At 39.2% G+C, this 18,673-nt stretch overlaps 1 protein-coding gene across 1 annotated transcript in view; it reads left to right on the forward strand.

The window, feature by feature from the left end:
- The window catches only part of STK3 (serine/threonine kinase 3), a 146,512-nt gene extending 132,014 nt beyond the window's left edge, over positions 1-14,498 (forward strand). Inside the window, exon 11 of the mRNA XM_054189723.1 lies at positions 8,984-14,498. Coding sequence (XP_054045698.1) covers positions 8,984-9,142 — 159 coding nt within the window. The 3' untranslated portion in view covers positions 9,143-14,498. The remainder of the gene's footprint in view (positions 1-8,983) is intronic.
- Positions 14,499-18,673: the final 4,175 nt, after the last annotated feature.

Below are 18,673 nucleotides of genomic sequence, written 5' to 3' on the forward strand. Positions count from 1 at the left end.
AGGGTACTGAGGTTTGAGGTTTAAGGTTTAAAATTCTTCTAGCTCTTCCGTTGCTCTTCAGATTAAACGCTTTTCTGGGTCTGGTTTTAACTTCAAGGTTATCTCTCTGCATGCGTGTATCTTGTGCTATAACTCATTCAATGAGTTTCCGTTTTTATTTTTAAAATAATCTTAAATTGAACAATTGAAGAAAAATAGCTTTAAATGATATCATTATGTATTTTAGTGAATTTGTAGCTTTTAATACAGTTTTCTTTTTAACCTCAGGACTTCTATTTCATGTTCTCAGTATGGATTTGCATTTACAATATATTTTAGCAAAACTGGGAGCGTGTTTCTTTTTTATATTATTTTATGTTTGGGAGTCTTAACTGAATGGTTTTATTTTTAAAAACGGTTCTGATCCTGAATATCTCAGTACTTAATATAGCTTGCATCTACATGTAGATTAGCAGAACTTTAAAAATATGTAAAACTGTTATTTTGTGAACATTTTAAAAATTATCCTCTCAAGGAAGAATCAGTTGTCAAGGAGGCAGTGCCTTAACTTGAGAAAAATTTTGAATATGAAAGTAACAATTTGGGTTCATACAGTTGAATGATAACTGCAGTTTGCTGAAATGTGATCCCTTGAACTCAAGGGCACGGTAACGTACCTGCTGATAGCTGAGCTCATTTTGAAAACACAACAAAAAGCATTTGCCCTGGAGAGCTACAGATTACTAGAGATAAAATACTGACTTTTTGATACTACTTACTCAATACACTAAGAACTCTAGCTAATGAATCCTCTTAGTTTTAAAGCTTTATATCTTTGCTGGACAATATTTGAAAAGGTGGGGCTTTGTTTGTTTTTTTCTTCCCATGCTTTTTTTTCTCCGAAAACAGAAAGGACTGGGGGAAAATCCTGCATATTTTTAGATCAGGTGTGATAGCTGCTTTGCTATCAGCACTGCGTAGGCATATTTGCAATCAAGTTAAATAGCATAGTGAGTATCCAGATGGAGTGTTTTTCCTAAGCTTTAGATTATTTACTCTGTTGGGGGCTCCAGTAAACATTTATGGTAGTCTTCAGGGCTAACTGTACCATTAAGCTTGAGATGCCTGGTATAGAAAATCACAATATTTAAAAAACATCAAGATCTTCTCTAAGCTGTTTCAAACCATGAATTTTTGCCTGCAATACTTTAAAAGTCATTTTTTAAAATGTCTGTGATGGATGATGCAAGTCTAAGGAAAGGTTGATAGCAAATTAAAGTGTCGTGCTTCAGTAGACTCAATTCTAAGCATGTAATGTAACAATACACTCTCTGTAAATGACAGAGGAAAGAGGGAACGGTAGATTTTTTCCTTCTGTATGCTTTTAAAATTAAATTTATTTATTAAATTTCTTACCTAGCAGATGCTGAAGATTTATCTCAGAAGCACTTAGTAATGGATGTTTACTAGCTACCAGGTTTTTGAGATACGTTGCTTGCAGTTTATTTTCCCACGTTCGGATTCTTCTATGTTGTTTTATACCTTTCAGTGAAAATTATAAATCTCCCAACTACATGAACATCAGCTGCTATGGTAGGTGAAAACAGTATAAATGATATTTGAACTTCTTACGATATGATAAAGCATTATACACACAACATGACTGGTTTTGTCAGGACCTATGAAAAATTGCAACATGCAAGAGTTAGCAATATCATTAATTTTACACTGTATTTCATGATGGTCTGTGCTTTTCCCTAGGTTTCAATTCTTGTAGTCAAGATTGCTTGTTAAAGTTACAAGCTCCTAGATTTTTTTTTCTCTGAACTTTTTAGCCCTTTTAATTAAAGAAATGCTTAGATTCTAGCTGCCTCCTCATGACTCAGAAATGAAAGGGGAAAATAAAAAGACACTTCCCTCCTCCTAAAAATTCTTATTTTAGGTATCTAATTTTTAAGGGTAATTTAATGAATGTGAAGGACCCAGCTCATGATTTTTGAATTTTAGGATTGGCAGTACTTAAAGTGCTCAAAGGAGAGCCCTGGGCAGTATTCAACAAAGGTATGCAAATGATAGTATGCACTAATGCTATAGAAAACTTTCTTTCCCCTTGGTGGTTTGCTTTTGAAATGTTACTTTGTACGAAGCTAAGAAAAGCCTTCTAGAGCGCAAAAGTTTTGATGGTAGTGACTTGAGATTTAGCTTTGTGTTGTTAAAATGATGTACAGTTTTAATGTTTGAGAAAAAGAATTCTACTAGTGAAAACAGGAATTAATCACAGGACATTTATATACAATTTTATCCCTAAAAATACTTCTTAAAATTACATGAAGTTGTCCGTCTTTAATTTTCTCTGAGTGCTATGTGCTTATTTTACCCTCTAAAATATTTAAGATAACTGCAGTCCTGTGGAATGAACTTTAGCTTTTGAAAGTTAGGCTGTCAGTCCTTCTCTCCCATAACTTCTCAAAAATAATGATAGTAAATGAAGTCTCTTTCATATTTGTATAACTCAATGTTTTGTGTTTTGCGACAAGGAGATTTGCTCTTCAGACATCCTGAAATAAATGCTCTCACTCCATCCCCCATCCAAGTTTGTTTTCTTGTGACGGATTTGCGCAGTGTAGTGACAGGAGGGGTGGGGATGACAGCATGTCAGAGCTCTGATGTGTGGCCAGTGTGTGTCTCGGACAGCTCGTTGCCTGACACTGCTTATACGAGGTCAGCGTCATTTGCTGTATAAGCAAACACAGAGCAGTTCTCCCCGCATTGCTGCACAGGAGCAGCTGTACAGACAAAAGTAACCATGGAGTATTTCCGTGCACACAAGCCTGAGACAACTACTATGTAAGTGAGATTCACAGATTTTGGGTATGAATTCATAGACCAGAAAAATTGGTCAGAAAAGCCCACCTTGAACCTTTTGTATCCTGACTCAGGTGTAACTTTTATACTAGTAAAAAGGAGTTTGAAATCATCAGTGGAGCTCATTCTATAAGAGAAAAAGAAAACTCCGCTCAGTGGAGGGAAGGGAACAGCTGGAGAGAAAGCGTTTCTCTTACCTGAGGCCACTAACAACGCAAAACAATCCAAGGCATGCACTGGTTAAATCTTAGAAAGTGCTATAGGCAACCCATTTTTGCAATTGCCATAGAAAATTATTGTTGTTAGCCATTCTGTTGATAGTTCATATTGTATGAATTACTAGCAGATGGGAAAATAGATGACTCAGAATACAGTATTAACAATCCATATTTTTTTAATCAAAGGCCCCTAATAAGGCATGTTGCATCTGTAAGATTCATTTAAGCAGTTGCTAGGAAGACTTTGTTTTTTCAGGTAAACACAACAAACTTGATACAGATTATTTTTTGATTGAATATCTATTTTCTTAACAATTTAAACCCTAAAAATACATTTGCTTGTTTTTGTTGCACCAGCTTAATGGCAGTATTCTATAATTTAGTTTGATAGGCTGGAGGTTTGCAATGGTAACTCACGCATTATGGAATTACTAATGAAACCTAATTTTATCATATTGAAAACATCACAGGCCTAGAGTTTTTATTTACCTCTGTTAGCTGTCAAGGGTGGATTAAGATTATAGTGTGCTATATCCACCAAAACTTTGGCTTTCGCCCCCTGAAAAGTTTGGATGGCTACGGATATGTGCTGGCCAAGTGTGGCTAATGAGTTGCAGACTCCTTACCAGAACCCTTTGCCTAAATCCATGAACTGCAAGCACCACTAAGTATCTCAGATGCATGTCCTTCCTCCTGACTCCTGTGCTGGATGCAGGTGGAAGTCATTAGTCAGGATTTGCATTGCACCCTTTGACTTGATGACTTTTGAGAGTCCATTTTTGGTTGTACTTTATCTCCTTCTTTCTCAGCTTATTGCTACAGAACTCGGGTCTGTAGACAGGAACACATATATATTTTCCAAGTGCCCATTCTGGTCTGAATTTTCATCAGTATAATTTGATCAGGGTTGTGAACAAAATACGTAAGGTACAATGTGGGTCCTCCTGCAGGCAGTAGTACTGGCTGCAAGTAATCATTCTTTGGTTTGCTGAAAATACTGATCCAAATGAAGCTGGTCCATCTAGGTTGCAAGAAGTTAGACTGAAAGATCAAAAAAGTAAAAACTGTTGCACTTCCTGTACTGAAGTTTGGTTCTGAGAGACAATCGCATCAGTATGTGAGGAAAGAACTCCTTGTGTGCCACTTTTGGACGACATGTAAAAAATGCAATTGGCCTGAAACTAGTATTGACCAGAGTAAGTTCAGTTAACATGTTAGTTCTGCTTTGATTCTCTGCTGATTGTCCCAGCTCAAGGTAGTGCTGCTGAAAGGACCTTCTGCCACTGGAAGCTTGGGTTGATGGAGCTGCATGGGTGCTTTCTTCTGCCAGTGTTTCCCCCACATCAGGGAGAGGAGGAGGCAGAAGCAAGAGCGGCTGGCACTCAGCTTGCAGCACTGGGAGCTCGCCCCACAAGGATGACTCTTAGCTGGTCTCTTCGTAGGCAAAGTCAATGTCCTTTGCTCTAGCAAAGCAGAGTAGAGAATTTCAGTGTAGCTTCTTTGGGTGCCACTGTGTCTTGAGAATCCATCAGCTTGTAGAAGAAATTATTCAATGTTATATGCCTCTGGATACAGTTTTGCCTTGTTTCCTTCCTTGCTTCCCTTATACACTGTAACTTTCTTCAGTGATTAGGTCAAGAAATACACCTTTCAGGAGAAAAGGTTTTTTTTTTTCCTGTAAACACCTAATTTTTCTGCGGGAAAACTAAGTATACGTACCCATTCTAAAAGACTATATGTGTGTGTAAAACAGATGCACGCACTCTGAATATTATATATTATTGTATGGAATTGGTAGGTTCATGGCATTATAAATTGGTGTTTGGACTGGTGCTTTCCCAAACCCACGTGATTACCTGGTGATATGAAGGGTCCCAGTGAAGGCAAATGCTTTTACCAGAAACTCCAGTCACTGAAGACCTCTGTCTTGGAGGTGGCCCATCTTGACGCTGATTGCTGTCTGTTGTGTGATTGTGCATGCTTGATCTCTGAAAGGACACGATTGACTCTCTTATTTAAAGTGGCAGAAATTGAACTGTCTATCATTGTCAGACAAATACTATCCTGATTACTGAACTGCTACAGCTTACAGCTTATAAAAAACTATCAAAATATAATTTAAAGCCCTTCGGAATTGCTGTAGCTTGCACGTGGTGAATTCTCTCCTCTCTTTTCCCATTAACTCCGGTAGCCCTACTAGTTACAACAACAAACTACATGGGAAATTATGGCAGTTTAAATTGCAAACTGTTTGCAAGTGAAAGTGAGAGTGCTGAGCTGTATTGCTTTAAGAATTTGAATCGAAATATTTACCACGCAGGGGAATGAATTGTATAGGAATAATTAAATGCCTTGTTTGAGTTATTTCTGTGCATCTCACGATATATTTCCTGTTGCATTCAGCATTTAGGCTTCTGCAGGCTTCAGGCTTCACAAGGTAATATCTATAGCACGGACAGAAGTCAAGAAAAAACATTTTGAAATTTACCAAGGAGACATATATCTCCATGGACACGTGCGTGCACGCGCGCGCACACACACATGCATCGTAGATCAGCTGTGGCTATTAGATGTGCTTAAGTGTCTTTTTTTATAGTACATAGAGCACTCTGACTATTCCTGCCTAATGCAGCATTTGATGTCAGATAGATGAGACATTCATAACTCCATTTTCAGTTTCTTAATGTCCCTGTTTTCTGTCATTTACTTCCTTTGAATGTCAAGAACGTCAACCATTCATACAGATGAGCACTGCAGCTCCCTGGGCCCCCTGGGTGATGTGGCTGAGATCATTCTGAACGATTCTTATTCTCTGGATTTAAAAATTCATTCTCTTAATATTTTAATTTCCAGCCCAGCTGTCTGTGATCTTTAAAGAATATTTAATTCTGTTTGCTGGCTCTGTTTCTTGATTGAAATTTAAATAAAAACTCACTTATCACATTCTTCTCTGACAATTTATAAAAAAATGTTTTTCAGTGCAGAATAATTATGTGATCGCATGAGTTGGAGTCTATTCTGTGCAGTGCAAGCCTGGTGTCTACAGTGGCGACTGAGAGGGAATAAATGGCCGCCTAGGCTGGCCCAGAGCGGGTAGGAGGCTTCGTCAGTGGCAGTTCTCACAAAACACTCACGCATGAGATTATTCATAGTGCCTTCCGTAGTCCGTTTGCTGGTCCATGGAGCCCCAAATATGTTTCTCCTCTCACACATGCTAAAAAACGTGGTTTTATTGCTCCTCTCATCTGTACTGCAGTGGGATCAGCTAAACAGGGGAATCAGCGCTGTCATCTCTTCTCGTTATACTGCAAATCTCTCTGACACTTCAGTCCTCTAAAAGAGTATCTTCACTGAACAGTGTTTTGTCGTGTGCCAGTTACATTTACCAATGGGCTAAAAGTGGAAGAGAATTTTTTTTTTTTAATCTTTTGTTTCTCTGAAAATGGAAATGTGTTTTTCTGCAAAAATCTTGGTGACTGAGGAATTATGACTCCTTTCCCCCATCCTTTCTTGCATATATCAAATGGGACAAATACACTAAACTAGATGATATTTAATTCCTTGCGAGGCAACTCTTTCCTTCCTAAGAAACAAAAGGTGTCATTTGTCCTTGGGAGAGACAGATGTTACTGATGAGCTACTGAGCACATCTGAGGTCTTTGAAACTCATACAGGTCTAAGGATCTTTGGTCCTGGAAGGTACTTTGATATCTGGGTTTTAATTCTCATCTTCATTAGGAATCTTATTGTTAAAATGATGTTGCATGAAAATGTGCACCTTTTTCCATATGCTGTTCTATGAATTACTGATCTGCACTCCCTCTTTATTATGACTTTAAGTTATTTGTTTACTGTGTACAATGTAGTCTATTAGTAGAAGTCATAATGCTGGGGTTTGGACTGTATGTAGCAATATGTGTTACTAATTTATGTGCCTCAGATGCTGATAAAAATAAAGATCAAAAGTAGTATTTCATTCCTCAGGGAAAACAGATCAGACTGCGTTGATGGAAGACTGCCCTAGATTCATGAACGAAGTATTGACTCATTAGGTTGATTCAGATAATGTTTTCTTTTTTTTTCCTGTGAGTTAGGTGGTGTGCTTGTTTGCAATGTCAGAATATTTGCAAACAAAATATAGATTATCGCTTTCCTAGGATGAAATTATTTGTGCTATTTGAAATTTGTTGATATTTTTCACACTTAGTGAAGAGTAATTGGCACATAGGCAATTCTGACAAGAGAGAGAATGCAGAGAGCCACTAGACTTCATCAAGGAAAAAAAAATACATAGGCCAGCCAAATGAACATATTTCCAATGTAGATCCTTCTCTGCAAGAGCAGGTGGGGCAGTACTGCCCGATGTGCCCCAGTACCTCAGGAGACTCTAACCTTTATTTGCAGCAGCCAGCAAACCGGTGATTTACTTGTTATATGACCCATTGCTCTTAATGAATGCAATGTAATGAATTATTTAACATTTGTGAGAAAATATTTTTAGAAAGAAAAGAATTTGGTCAAAGGTAACTCCCTCCCATGAATTCAGGAAATTATTTCATGTATTATTTAAACACCCTGTTGGCAATTTGCTTTGACTAGTTCTGGCAGCAATCTGTTGAGGAAGACAGGTGCTTTGTCATAGGCAGAGAGGAACCTAATGAAGTTCAGGAAGGGCGAGCATAGGGTCCTGAACCTAGGGAGGAATAACCCCATGCACCAGTACAGGTTGGGGGCTGACCTGCTGGAGAGCAGCTCTGCAGAGAGAGACCTGGGAGTCCTGGTGGACAACAGGGTGACCATGAGCCAGCAATGTGCCCTTGTGGCCAAGAAGGCCAATGGCATCCTGGGGTGCATCAAGAAGAGCATGGCCAGCAGGTCGAGGGAGGTCATCCTCCCCCTCTACTCTGCCTTGGTGAGGCCTGGAGTACTGTGTCCAGGTCTGGGCTCCCCGGTTCAAGAGGGACAGGGAACTGCTGGAGAGGGTGCAGCAAAGGGCTACCAAGATGATTAGGGGACTGGAACCCCTCTCTTATGAAGAAAGACTGAGGGATTTGGGTCTCTTCAGTCTGGAAAAAAGACGGCTGAGGGGGGACCTTATCAACACTTATAAATACTTAAAGGGTGGGTGTCGGGAGGATGGGGGCAGGCTCTTTTCAGCGGTGCCTGGGGACAGGACAAGAGGTAATGGGCACAAACTTGAGCATAGGAAGTTCCACCTAAACATGAGGAGGAACTTCTTTACTTTGAGGGTGGCAGAGCCGTGGAACAGGCTGCCCAGAGAGGTGGTGGAGTCTCTGTCCCTGGAGACATTCAAAACCAGCCTGGACGCGTTCCTGTGCCACCTGCTCTGGGTGACCCTGCTCTGGCAGGGGGGTTGGACTAGATGATCTCCAGAGGTCCCTTCCAACCCCTAACATCCTGTGATTCTTACCAGAAAGTACTTCTAAATGTCTGTCAGATTATTACTTACCGAAGTTGTATATTTTTCAGGCTTCTGTAAGAGCCTGAAGTTCAGTAAGAAGTATTTGATTAAGCAATATAATTTATATACATGAATATAATTGTGTATCCTGTGGCATGCTTTTTTCCAGCCTAATGAGTTAAACTCCAGCCCTATATTTATTTTCAATTTATCTGCAACATTTGCAAAATTATTTTTTTTTTAAAATTAAATGTACCGTGTGTGTTTGTGTTTTCATATACAGTTAAATTATTTACTGTGGAGCATACTAAGGCTTTCAATTCTATAAACAGTGAGTGTATGCATACATACACTCAAAGTGTGTAGGAAAAAAACCCTGACACTGCAATTGTAAATTAAAGGATTATGAAAGGTGGTGGTTTTCATTTTTGTTGTAAATATTTTTTAATCTCTTTTGTGTTTTCTTTTTTTATTGTTTGTTTCTTTGGTTGTTTTACAGTTAAAGAATCTGAGTTTAGAAGAATTACAGATGCGATTAAAAGCTTTGGACCCTATGATGGAAAGAGAAATTGAGGAACTTCGTCAGAGGTACACTGCAAAGAGGCAACCTATCCTAGATGCGATGGATGCAAAGAAACGGAGGCAACAAAATTTCTGAGTTTGTTTTCCTTTCCGAGATAATACTATGAGTCAGTGTGGACACTGGTAACTTTGTAAGTCTGAAGGAATTCCATTATGAGAGTTTTCAAAACCCCAATCTTTCGAATTTTCCTTCACAAGCAATGACAATTGGAGCAGTGAAAGAACATGCATATAGTGTTCTGCAAAGGCAGCAAAACACATTACCACTTGTTTATATTTTCAAATGTTTAATGTAATAGAAGTTTAATCTATTAATTCCCAATCTTTTTCAGGTGTAGAGTGGTAACTTGGTGTTGTACATTAGGAGTTGTGTTTTGGAGCACCTGGAACGATTTCTTGATTGTGCAACACTACAGAGCCTTATGTTGCAATATATTTGCCTCCCACTTAGTAGCATATTTATTATGTAATCTTTGGTTATCCTATTTATTTTATGCCGATTTTCTTTTTTATTAGTAAGTACTAGGATAATATTGTGGAGAGCAGAGCCAGATTAGATAAAATTTGTTGTGTAGCATAAGGAAAAGAAGCTCACCACTATATTATCTTGTAAAACTCCAATTTCAGCAAGCATCCCAGTTCAGGACAGCATTTGAACATGTATCCAGCCCATTCATAGCAGTAGGATTTAAGAATAAAATAAGTAATAAGCACGTGTTTTTCTGCTCTCCTGAACCAGGGACTGTGGCTGCAGTTGAGCAATACAGTTGTTAAGCTACAGAGCATTCTTTTAGAGAGTATTTCTGTCACTTTTACGCACACTGAATGATCTTTCATTAAACAAGAAAACAAGTGCCTAATCAGTTTTGATTTTTGTGTTATTCAGGAGAAGCAATACTTGCAGTCACTCCTTCAGTGTAAATTTCCAATTGCTGTTGCAATTCTGACCAGTATAAACCTCTATTTTGCACCGTAGTTTTATAATGAAGTAACAGCTACAATTTCTAGATACGTTTTTTGGTTCTTTTAATTTTTTATCACTGCTTTGAGGGGAGAGGGGAGTTATTAGTGGTTTGGGTTTGGTTTGATTTGGTTTCACATTATAGATATGAAGGGATAGTAATTTAAAAGCCAAAGAAAATCAATTGAATACTTATATATAATAAGTACTGAAAAGAAGGTATGTTTTGCAGTCCTCTGAGGGTTTTGTCCTGCAATCACTAAACATTCAAAATTCCTGTGGTCTTCTGTGGTGGGTTTTGGGGAATCAGAAATGCAGGACCAAGCTCTTAATATCTTTTTACAAGTTCTTCTGTCTGGTTTATATTGTGGGATATCTAGTAGGTAAAATTTACAACCTTGCAAGAAATGTTTCAGACTTAGTAGAAAATGTGATCCGCTTTCTGAACAATCTACTGTGTTCTCTATTGGTATCTTTACTATGGTTGCCTTTTGTGTAAATAACTTTACTGTGATAGTCATACTTCTTTAAACTATACAGCTGAAAAGATCTTTACATTCAACCTTCAGCTGTTAAACTTTTAATGGTGACTACTGTATGGGCATCTTCTGTTAAATGTTTTCTGGAAGTTAGTAATCATCTCATACCTCTTAACATTTACTGTCTTCACGCGTGGACCATTTAGATGGAACAGTGCAGATTTGCAAAACGGTGCATTGTATCACAAAGCTTATGCAAAAGGAAAACAAATGTTTTTACAAGATCAGCACACTACAGCCGTGCTGGGACCAGGCTTGGGTTTGAGCTGTATACAGCCATTGTTGTCATTGTCATTCTGTGTGTGTGTTTGCGTGCACGCCACGTTCTACCATGTAAACCCTAGAGTCAAATAAATTTTAATTGTGATTGTTAGAACATCCTTACCCTCAACTCTCTTCATATTTCTTAAAGTAATGACCAACCCTTATGGAAAAAGCAAGAACACAGAAGATCCATGAAAATTACTTTAGGCAAGATAAATGCACCTGGTAGTCGTATGCCTCACGTTTATACAATGAAATGATGTAAAGTAAAAAATGGTATAATCATATCACCATGTCATTCGATTATAATCATAATGCAACAAAAAAATAACGGCACCAACCTCCCCCTATTAGTATGGTTCTAATTTATTTAAATTGAATTTCTAATTCTTGAACTTTCTGTTCTCAAAAATTCAAAGGTGTGTGTATGTACATATATTTGTGTAGGTATACGCACGTATATATGCATATCTATATATATAAGAAAAAATATAAACCAGATTTAAACCATCAGGAGAGGAACCTAGCTTGCCTTTTCTTGGTGTGCCTTTTAAGCAAAGTGTCATTGTCCAGACACTCTTGCTTGCATCAGCAGCAGCTTTCTTTTCCCGTAGTCTCTGAAACTCTTCCCAACAAAAGTAAGACTTCGATTTTGAAAAATGTGGCTTTACAGTGTAATAGATAATGTAATATTTTATTACATTTTCATATTTCAATTTTCATATTTCGTGTATTTGAAGACATTTAGTAATGCAGCACACTAAATATGAATTGCCTATCCAGAGGGACTCCAGTAAAAGGCCATTTTAGACTAGAGCTGTTGCAGTCTGACATCTGAAAGGTATGAGAAGATAAAGGACATCCTTTCTTCACTCCTGATCTGTCTGCATAGAAACAACTTGAATAAATTTTGTGCACAGACATGCATCCAGGTATGGATTATGCATGCAGGGGGAAAATCTGAAAGCCATGGAATAAAATAAAAATGTAAACAAGCTACTTAAAATGGGTGAGAAATAGTTTCTGAGATACTGTAAACTGTGTAGATACAGGACATTTGTGACCAAAGAATACTTTCACCAATTAATATGAAATTAGTGATGTTGCCCTTCTGATACGGTGCACGCCGCAGTCAGTGTAAGAGCTGTCTTTGGCTTCAGAAGCCACTGTATCAGGCTCGGAATTATGTGCAAGCATAACACATAGAAATAGGTTTTATACTGAGAGATGGATACAACTTTTTTTTTCTTTCTTCTGTTTATATAAATGAATCAAATCATCCATGTCGATGACTACGTATCTCTACTGGAGGATGAGCATCTCTGTAAAGGAAAGCTGATAGTACAATAAATAAGACATTTTAAAAGAAAGCCTTGCAGGAAATCTGATAGAACTACTGACAAGTTAACCTCCAGTAAGATTTTAACCAAGCAGTTTCTTGTTTGCTTCTGACTTTGTATGTTTAGGTTTAGTAAGTAAAAAAAAAAAAATTTGAAAAATCATTACTTATTACTAAACGTTTGTAATAAAAGCTAATTTTTCATGTATAATTGTCGTCTTGTTGTTCATTCTAACTGAAGCTAAATTATGTTAATAGTAACCATTAATGTTCATTTCCATAGTCATCTCTCATGCTTTTATTTCCTTTCTGTAATGCTGTGAGCCCAGCTGTGAGTGCAGAAAACCACATCTCAAAGTCAGCTCTGAATTTTGCTAGCTCAAGAGATTTCTGCAAGCTCTAGAAGTCTGAGTATGAGGACAGTCTAAGGACAGCCATCTTCAATAGTTTGTGGAAGTCCCTCTTTCTGCAATGTAAGGTTGCTAACGGCCTAATCCTGGGAGAGCTGAGCCGCCACCCCAATATTTTGGAAGTCTTTATAGACGTCCTTTACGTGGAGGTACCTTAGCAGCTTTAGGTGGTCCTTTGATTTTCTAGTGTAATAAGAACAACAACAGGTAATGGAATAGACTTAACTAGGAAAAGCGAATGTATTTAATGTCTCAAATTTGATTCCATAGCCCATTTCTTTTCTGTTCTTTAGCTTATTCTCTAAGAATTTGACCACAAAGACACTTTAGTAAAAGGAACTCATGAACAAAACTCCTTTAGCGACCCATGGTATGTTTGAAATGACAGAATTCTAGTGCTAATCTGAATTAATCTGACAATTATTGGATGATATAATTATTTACTGTTTATTTACAGTAAATAATAGCTTGCCTGTGTTTGCCCAGGTATATTCAGGTGAGAACATGCAGTGGTTCAGGCTGCTTCTCCATCCAGTGTGTTCAACTTCCTTATATAAGTACGGCTCAGGAGAAGCGAATCCATGCACAAGTACATGAGATAGCCTTAGTCACCATTAATAGGCACTGGTGCTTCCAAGCAGAATGTATCCTGTATGACTTCTGTAAAGCACTTTGTGTGCGCGCTGTTTTCTCAATGTGATATGATGAGGGTTACATGTTAAGTGTATACGTGGTTATAAAACTAATTAAAAAGACCTTATGATGTGAGGAACTCTTTATTTCTTTGCATTCATAAATATTAAGGGCTACAGCTTACTGTGGCATTTCTTTCTGTACTTCCGAAGGCGATGACGGATGTTCTATAATGTCGTACAGCTGGCTGGGAAATTGGCTTTGGGATATTTGTGTACCAGGCTGTGGTGCAACGTTACACCCACTATTGGCAATGAAAGCCTTGGAGAAGGCAAGTCCTGGGTAGCGCGTGGTGTTTCTCACCATTGTGTTGTGCCAGGTGAAGTAATGGCTTAATCTTTATGGGGAAATTACATCTGGCAAAATTACATTGATGGTTCAGTGTGAAGTCATTAAGTTGCACTTGGGGACTTGCCCTGTGAAGTTTGCTTTTCTCCTGTCTCTTTAGTGTATTCATTATGGAATGGGCTACCATTTACGTGGTGTGCTCTCATTCTTGTTCTGTTTTAATTTGTTATGGTTTTTGAAGAATACTTGAAAATTCCTCATATTTTGCTGCTTCTCTTCCCCCTGCTCAGGAAGATGAATGTGGGCATTACTTTTAAGAGCACCCCCTGAGCCAAGTGTTCTTGGGACACTGTGCACAAATGCAAATGTCAGCAACAGCTTTTATTCTTTTCTTCTGTTCAGAGATCACTGAAGTAAAGCCTCGACTGTCCTGGTTCCCTTCATCTGAAAACATGGGATGTTCAGATTCTAACTAAATCTTTCTCTTTCAGAGTATTTGTTACTCCCAGACAGACTAGATACTAGGTACTTGCTTCCATTGTTTTCCTCACAAATTCCTCGGGATAGATTCATTCTGTTTCACTAGGCCTTAGAGAGTCTTCCAGATTAGAGAAGAGCTGTATTTGTCACAGAAACAGGAAGAAAGAAATCATTTAAAAAAAAATTCCTCAGGGAGAAAAGAAAAAGCATATGGCGTTTGCACCTGGCCAGATCACTTACTTATAAGGCTAACTAGGGATGTGAGGGGGGAAAAGTGTTGGCTGACAGAAGCAAATCAGGTAGTCATCTACTTACTGTTCTACGTCACTGTTCCACATCTGATTTTCTTCCATTCATGTTTATTGTCTTTTATATTTGTGCTTTATTTATTCAGTTGCCACTTTTAAAGATTTTTATTTTAATTTTAATTAAAATTTTAATTTTTTAAAATTTTATAGATGGAAACATACCATAACAGCACCAAGTAAATAATGGAAAAAAACCCCAACAGTCAAAATCACTGAAAGGTTGGTGTTCTTTCCTCCCCCACTCCTTTCTGGGCTCATGGAGGGGTTTGACTGCAGATGATGTTTGTCTCTGCATGGAGAGACTTTCCATGCTCTAACCCTGGGCGCGTGTGGATGGAGGTGGTTTTATCAAGAGCTCTGAATGAGCTGTACAGCTGCTCAGGATGTCGCATCAGTGTTGTGCCTTGCTGGGAGCCACTGTCCCTCTCCTGTAGTGGAGGCGTTGAGGCTCCTGTGGAGTGTGAGGAAGCTATGTGAAGCAGTGGGTACTACTTTGCCACCACTTAGCGTGAATCTGGAAGCCATTGATCAGCATCAGGGTGGCACTATGCTCAAACTAATGACTGCGGTCTAGGAAGGCTTGCAGGATCCGGTCCCTTACCTCAGGGACAAGGCCACACCATGGCGGCAAATGGCTTTTGATGCAACTTTACTTTGTTGGTAGGAGTGCAGCATGGCCGGAGCCCCTGATGGAGACAGAGGCATGCCCACGCCAAGGTATCTGAAAATCATGTTTAACTCTTGGAAAGGAAGAAGTTCCTTGTATCCATTTTTATAATGACGTACAAAAAATGTTTAGTGGCTCTTAGGAAATTACTGCAGTGCAGTGGAAGAGTTTGTGTAATGACATCAGCTAAAGATTGTGCCCTACGTCAGGACACTTCTTAGTCCAGTAGCGCTATCCCTCAGCCTCCCAAGTTCTTCCCGCAGGCACTGGGTGTAGCTTTGGTGGAAGTGTTGGCGGGAGCAGGGGGTTGCGCGTGCTGTAGGCAAACAGCAAGAGTTCTTGCCGGGTGCTGGTACGTGTTCAGTGCAAACAGGCCTTTCTAAAGGCCACAGAAAATTCAGAGGGGATAAACTGGAGAGTGAGCAGGGAGCTGCCTGGAGCCAGCCAGGAGGAAAGAAGTGGAACGAATTAAACAAACCTGATTCTGGGCTCAAATGCTGGTTTTCTGTCTGTCATAATGGGGGAAAACGCTAATGGTATTTACTCGTGCACTGCAAACCCCAGTGACCTTCAAATTTTTTCTCTTTAGGTGTCACAACTTCAGAAATCAAATTTGTACTATACACAGCCACATACTATTGTATCTGAATATATTTTTCTCTGTCAGATTAATTAAACTGTATGTTTGTTACTAAACACCTGGGCTCTTCTCCCTGTGGATATTTCTTCTGAAGACGGGTATTTTATATTACGGTGTCTCTCCCTAGCCAAGTCCCAGAGAGAAACAGCCCTCCCAGTCCTGTTTCTCCCCTAAGGGACAGTATTTGGAGCTGACCAGTATAATTGTTCTTTCTCTGTACACAGGTGTGGGCAGACACACACACAAACACCCCCCCCTCTACCTCCTATTCATCCTTTCATTCCCTGGCTGTCACTGAGAAGATGGCTGTGGCCCTCAGGTGTTTCTAATGCTACTTTTTACCCCCCTCTCCAGATCTTTCTGCTGCTTTGCACTCCTCCTGGGCTTCCAAAGCCTGCATGGTTACTGTTAAGGAGAAGCTCGCAGCCAATACATCAAAGAGGGAGACCAAAAGCATTTGATTTGATTTATCTGACACTAAGCCTTTTGTGTGATGCATCAATTGATATTTCATTTTTATTACAGTACGACGGGGTATACAGGCTTAACAGCAAGGGGTGTCCTTTTGATCTCTCATCGCACGTGAAAACAGGTGTCATAGTCCAGAGATTATGGAGGTCAGAGATTATTTGAAGAAGGATTAAGTAGAGTTACCATTTTTCTTAGCAACCATATCCAAGAGCATGAGATTCTTTTTTAAAATGCAGGCCTTATTTCAGTCTGCAGTTAAGTCATATTTATTTGTCATACACTCATTTTCCCTGCTGAAACTATGGAAGAAGGCTAGAATTTTTCTAAGTGTTTTGTATTAAAAAATGCAGAAGCAAATCAGACTCTGTACTTATAAATACAATTAATAAAATAACCTTCTCTGAGTCTCCTAAAATCTGGGAAAAGTTTTGTTTTTCCTGTTAGTTGATCTTTACAGAATAAAGTTCTTGAGACCATCCAGAAAATAATGGCGTGACTGTACTAATATTCATCACTGCACTGATTTATGTACATGTATAATTGCTTAATCCAAATCTGATTTACCTCTGAAAAGTGAACAGAAGTCTCTAATGCAGAAAGTACTGGTTCGGTATTTCAGTAAATACAGCTGAAAATACTGTTCTGACTCATTCCAAGAGTCTCTCTTACCCCGTTAGGAACTCTAAAACAACCAAAAGTAATTTGATAACTCACTATGGGTATGCGCTAGAAAATGTTGATGGATTATATACCTGTTGTATTTTTTCAGCAACCTCTCCTGCTGAGGAAGCACATCCACCACTGATTGCTCAGCTTTTCTGGAAATGCATTAGCTTTTCAGGCTGTTTTTAATCCACAACATAATGTGGCTGAAGTTGATGGCAATAGTGTTGTATTGGATTCGATAAACCTATGTCTCCTAGGTAGTGTAATTGTAACTCTTTTGTTGACACCCAGATGTTTAAACAGCCCCCAAATATGTAATTATTGGGATAAATGAGGAATTGAGGATTTCTAGGATCATAGAACCAGCAATACAGTAGCCCCACATTCCAACAATTTATGCAAATTTATTCCAAGAGTGGGTATAAGTTTGAAGCCTTTTTAATGTAGTTAACATTGATTTATTCAGCCCATCAACTGACATAATTTTTATACATCTCATAGCTCTTATCTTCAGTTACTGCCTCCACAAAAAGCACGACAGTTGGGTCCTATCTTGCAGATGAAGTAGGAGGAAGTCTTATTAGCAAAGTGTTTGACTAATATTTTATTTTGTAGACAGATACTGAACTGAAATGTTTAGTTCAGGCCTTTGCTCGACACTTCAGTCATATTTAAGAAGAGATACTGCTGCGTTTCTGAGCCATCTTCCAGCTTCTGTCCCGATCCATGGAAATGCGGCTGCTCAGGGCTGAATGGGCACTGTGCTACAGACCCAAACAGCTGCTGTGTCCCCTCATCACAGCAAGGGACAGAAGCTGCATGGCCTCACTGCCCCAAAATACCATCAGGCTGCCAACCTTATGTTTAGACCTCCATGTTGCTGACCCAAGAGGGGAGGGTATGCCTAATGCCCCTGGCTCTGCTTAAACATTTGGGAATCTGAATTTTGGGAAGCTGGCCTCCATTGTTTGGTCTGGGTCTCTAACTGAAACCATGCAAGACGCGGGTGTCCTGTGCGCTTTGTAAGCAAAGAATCTGAACGCTCTTCCAGCTGCAGCTTTGCTTTCCATTCAGGTTTATTCTTCTTTTCTGGACTGTATAGGATTAATGTTTTATTTAAAAAGCCCAGAACCCAAGTAGACGAATCTGTTATTCACCATGGCTTTTTTCTCGCCTTCTCTAGCAGGATGGAGAGATGCATTTTCCTTTTTTAATTTTGCTTTCTCAGGAAGGAAAACTCAGATATACCAGATATCTTGTTTCAGGAAACATTAACCGTCTGTCAAAACATGTAGCCTTTTTCTTCTATATTCTTGGCATGTCTAGACTGACCTCTCTCTGAATCTAAAGGGATTCTTAAGAAAATCAAATGCACCTAGAAACACCTGCCACCTCCTGTTCCCAGCATGACTCCCATCTCCCGGCATGTTAAGTGGTTTCAGTGCTTTGAGGCTCCTGCCAAGTGTGAGGAAGCACATTTGCGTTTATTTTGTGCTGGTAGATGGGCCGGTACTGTGTAACAACTCACACAGAGAGATGTCCTTTGTGTTCTCCAGCACTGCCCTGGGAGCACCAGTCAGAGCTCCAGTATGGTTCCAGTTTACTGCACTTGGGGAGAGCCAGGAGTGGGGCTGCCCTCGCTTACACAAGTATAAGGAAGGCTTGGTGCATTTTTGCCACTAAATTGCCTTATATTTATAAAGCATTTCCAGTACCGCAGCTGAGAAATCCCGAACAAAACCAACTATCAAACCTGACAGCTGGCCTGCCCGGCTGAGCACAAAAGGATGGGTGAAGGAGCTGTGTCCTGCCTTGGGCATTTCCAGATGTTCCTGTCATAGGGACCTGCCTTGCCTCTCCACTGGCCGTGCAAGAGCGGGG

Source organism: Rissa tridactyla, chromosome 2 (genome assembly GCF_028500815.1).
Source record: "Rissa tridactyla isolate bRisTri1 chromosome 2, bRisTri1.patW.cur.20221130, whole genome shotgun sequence".
Classification (NCBI taxonomy): Eukaryota; Metazoa; Chordata; class Aves; order Charadriiformes; family Laridae; genus Rissa; species Rissa tridactyla.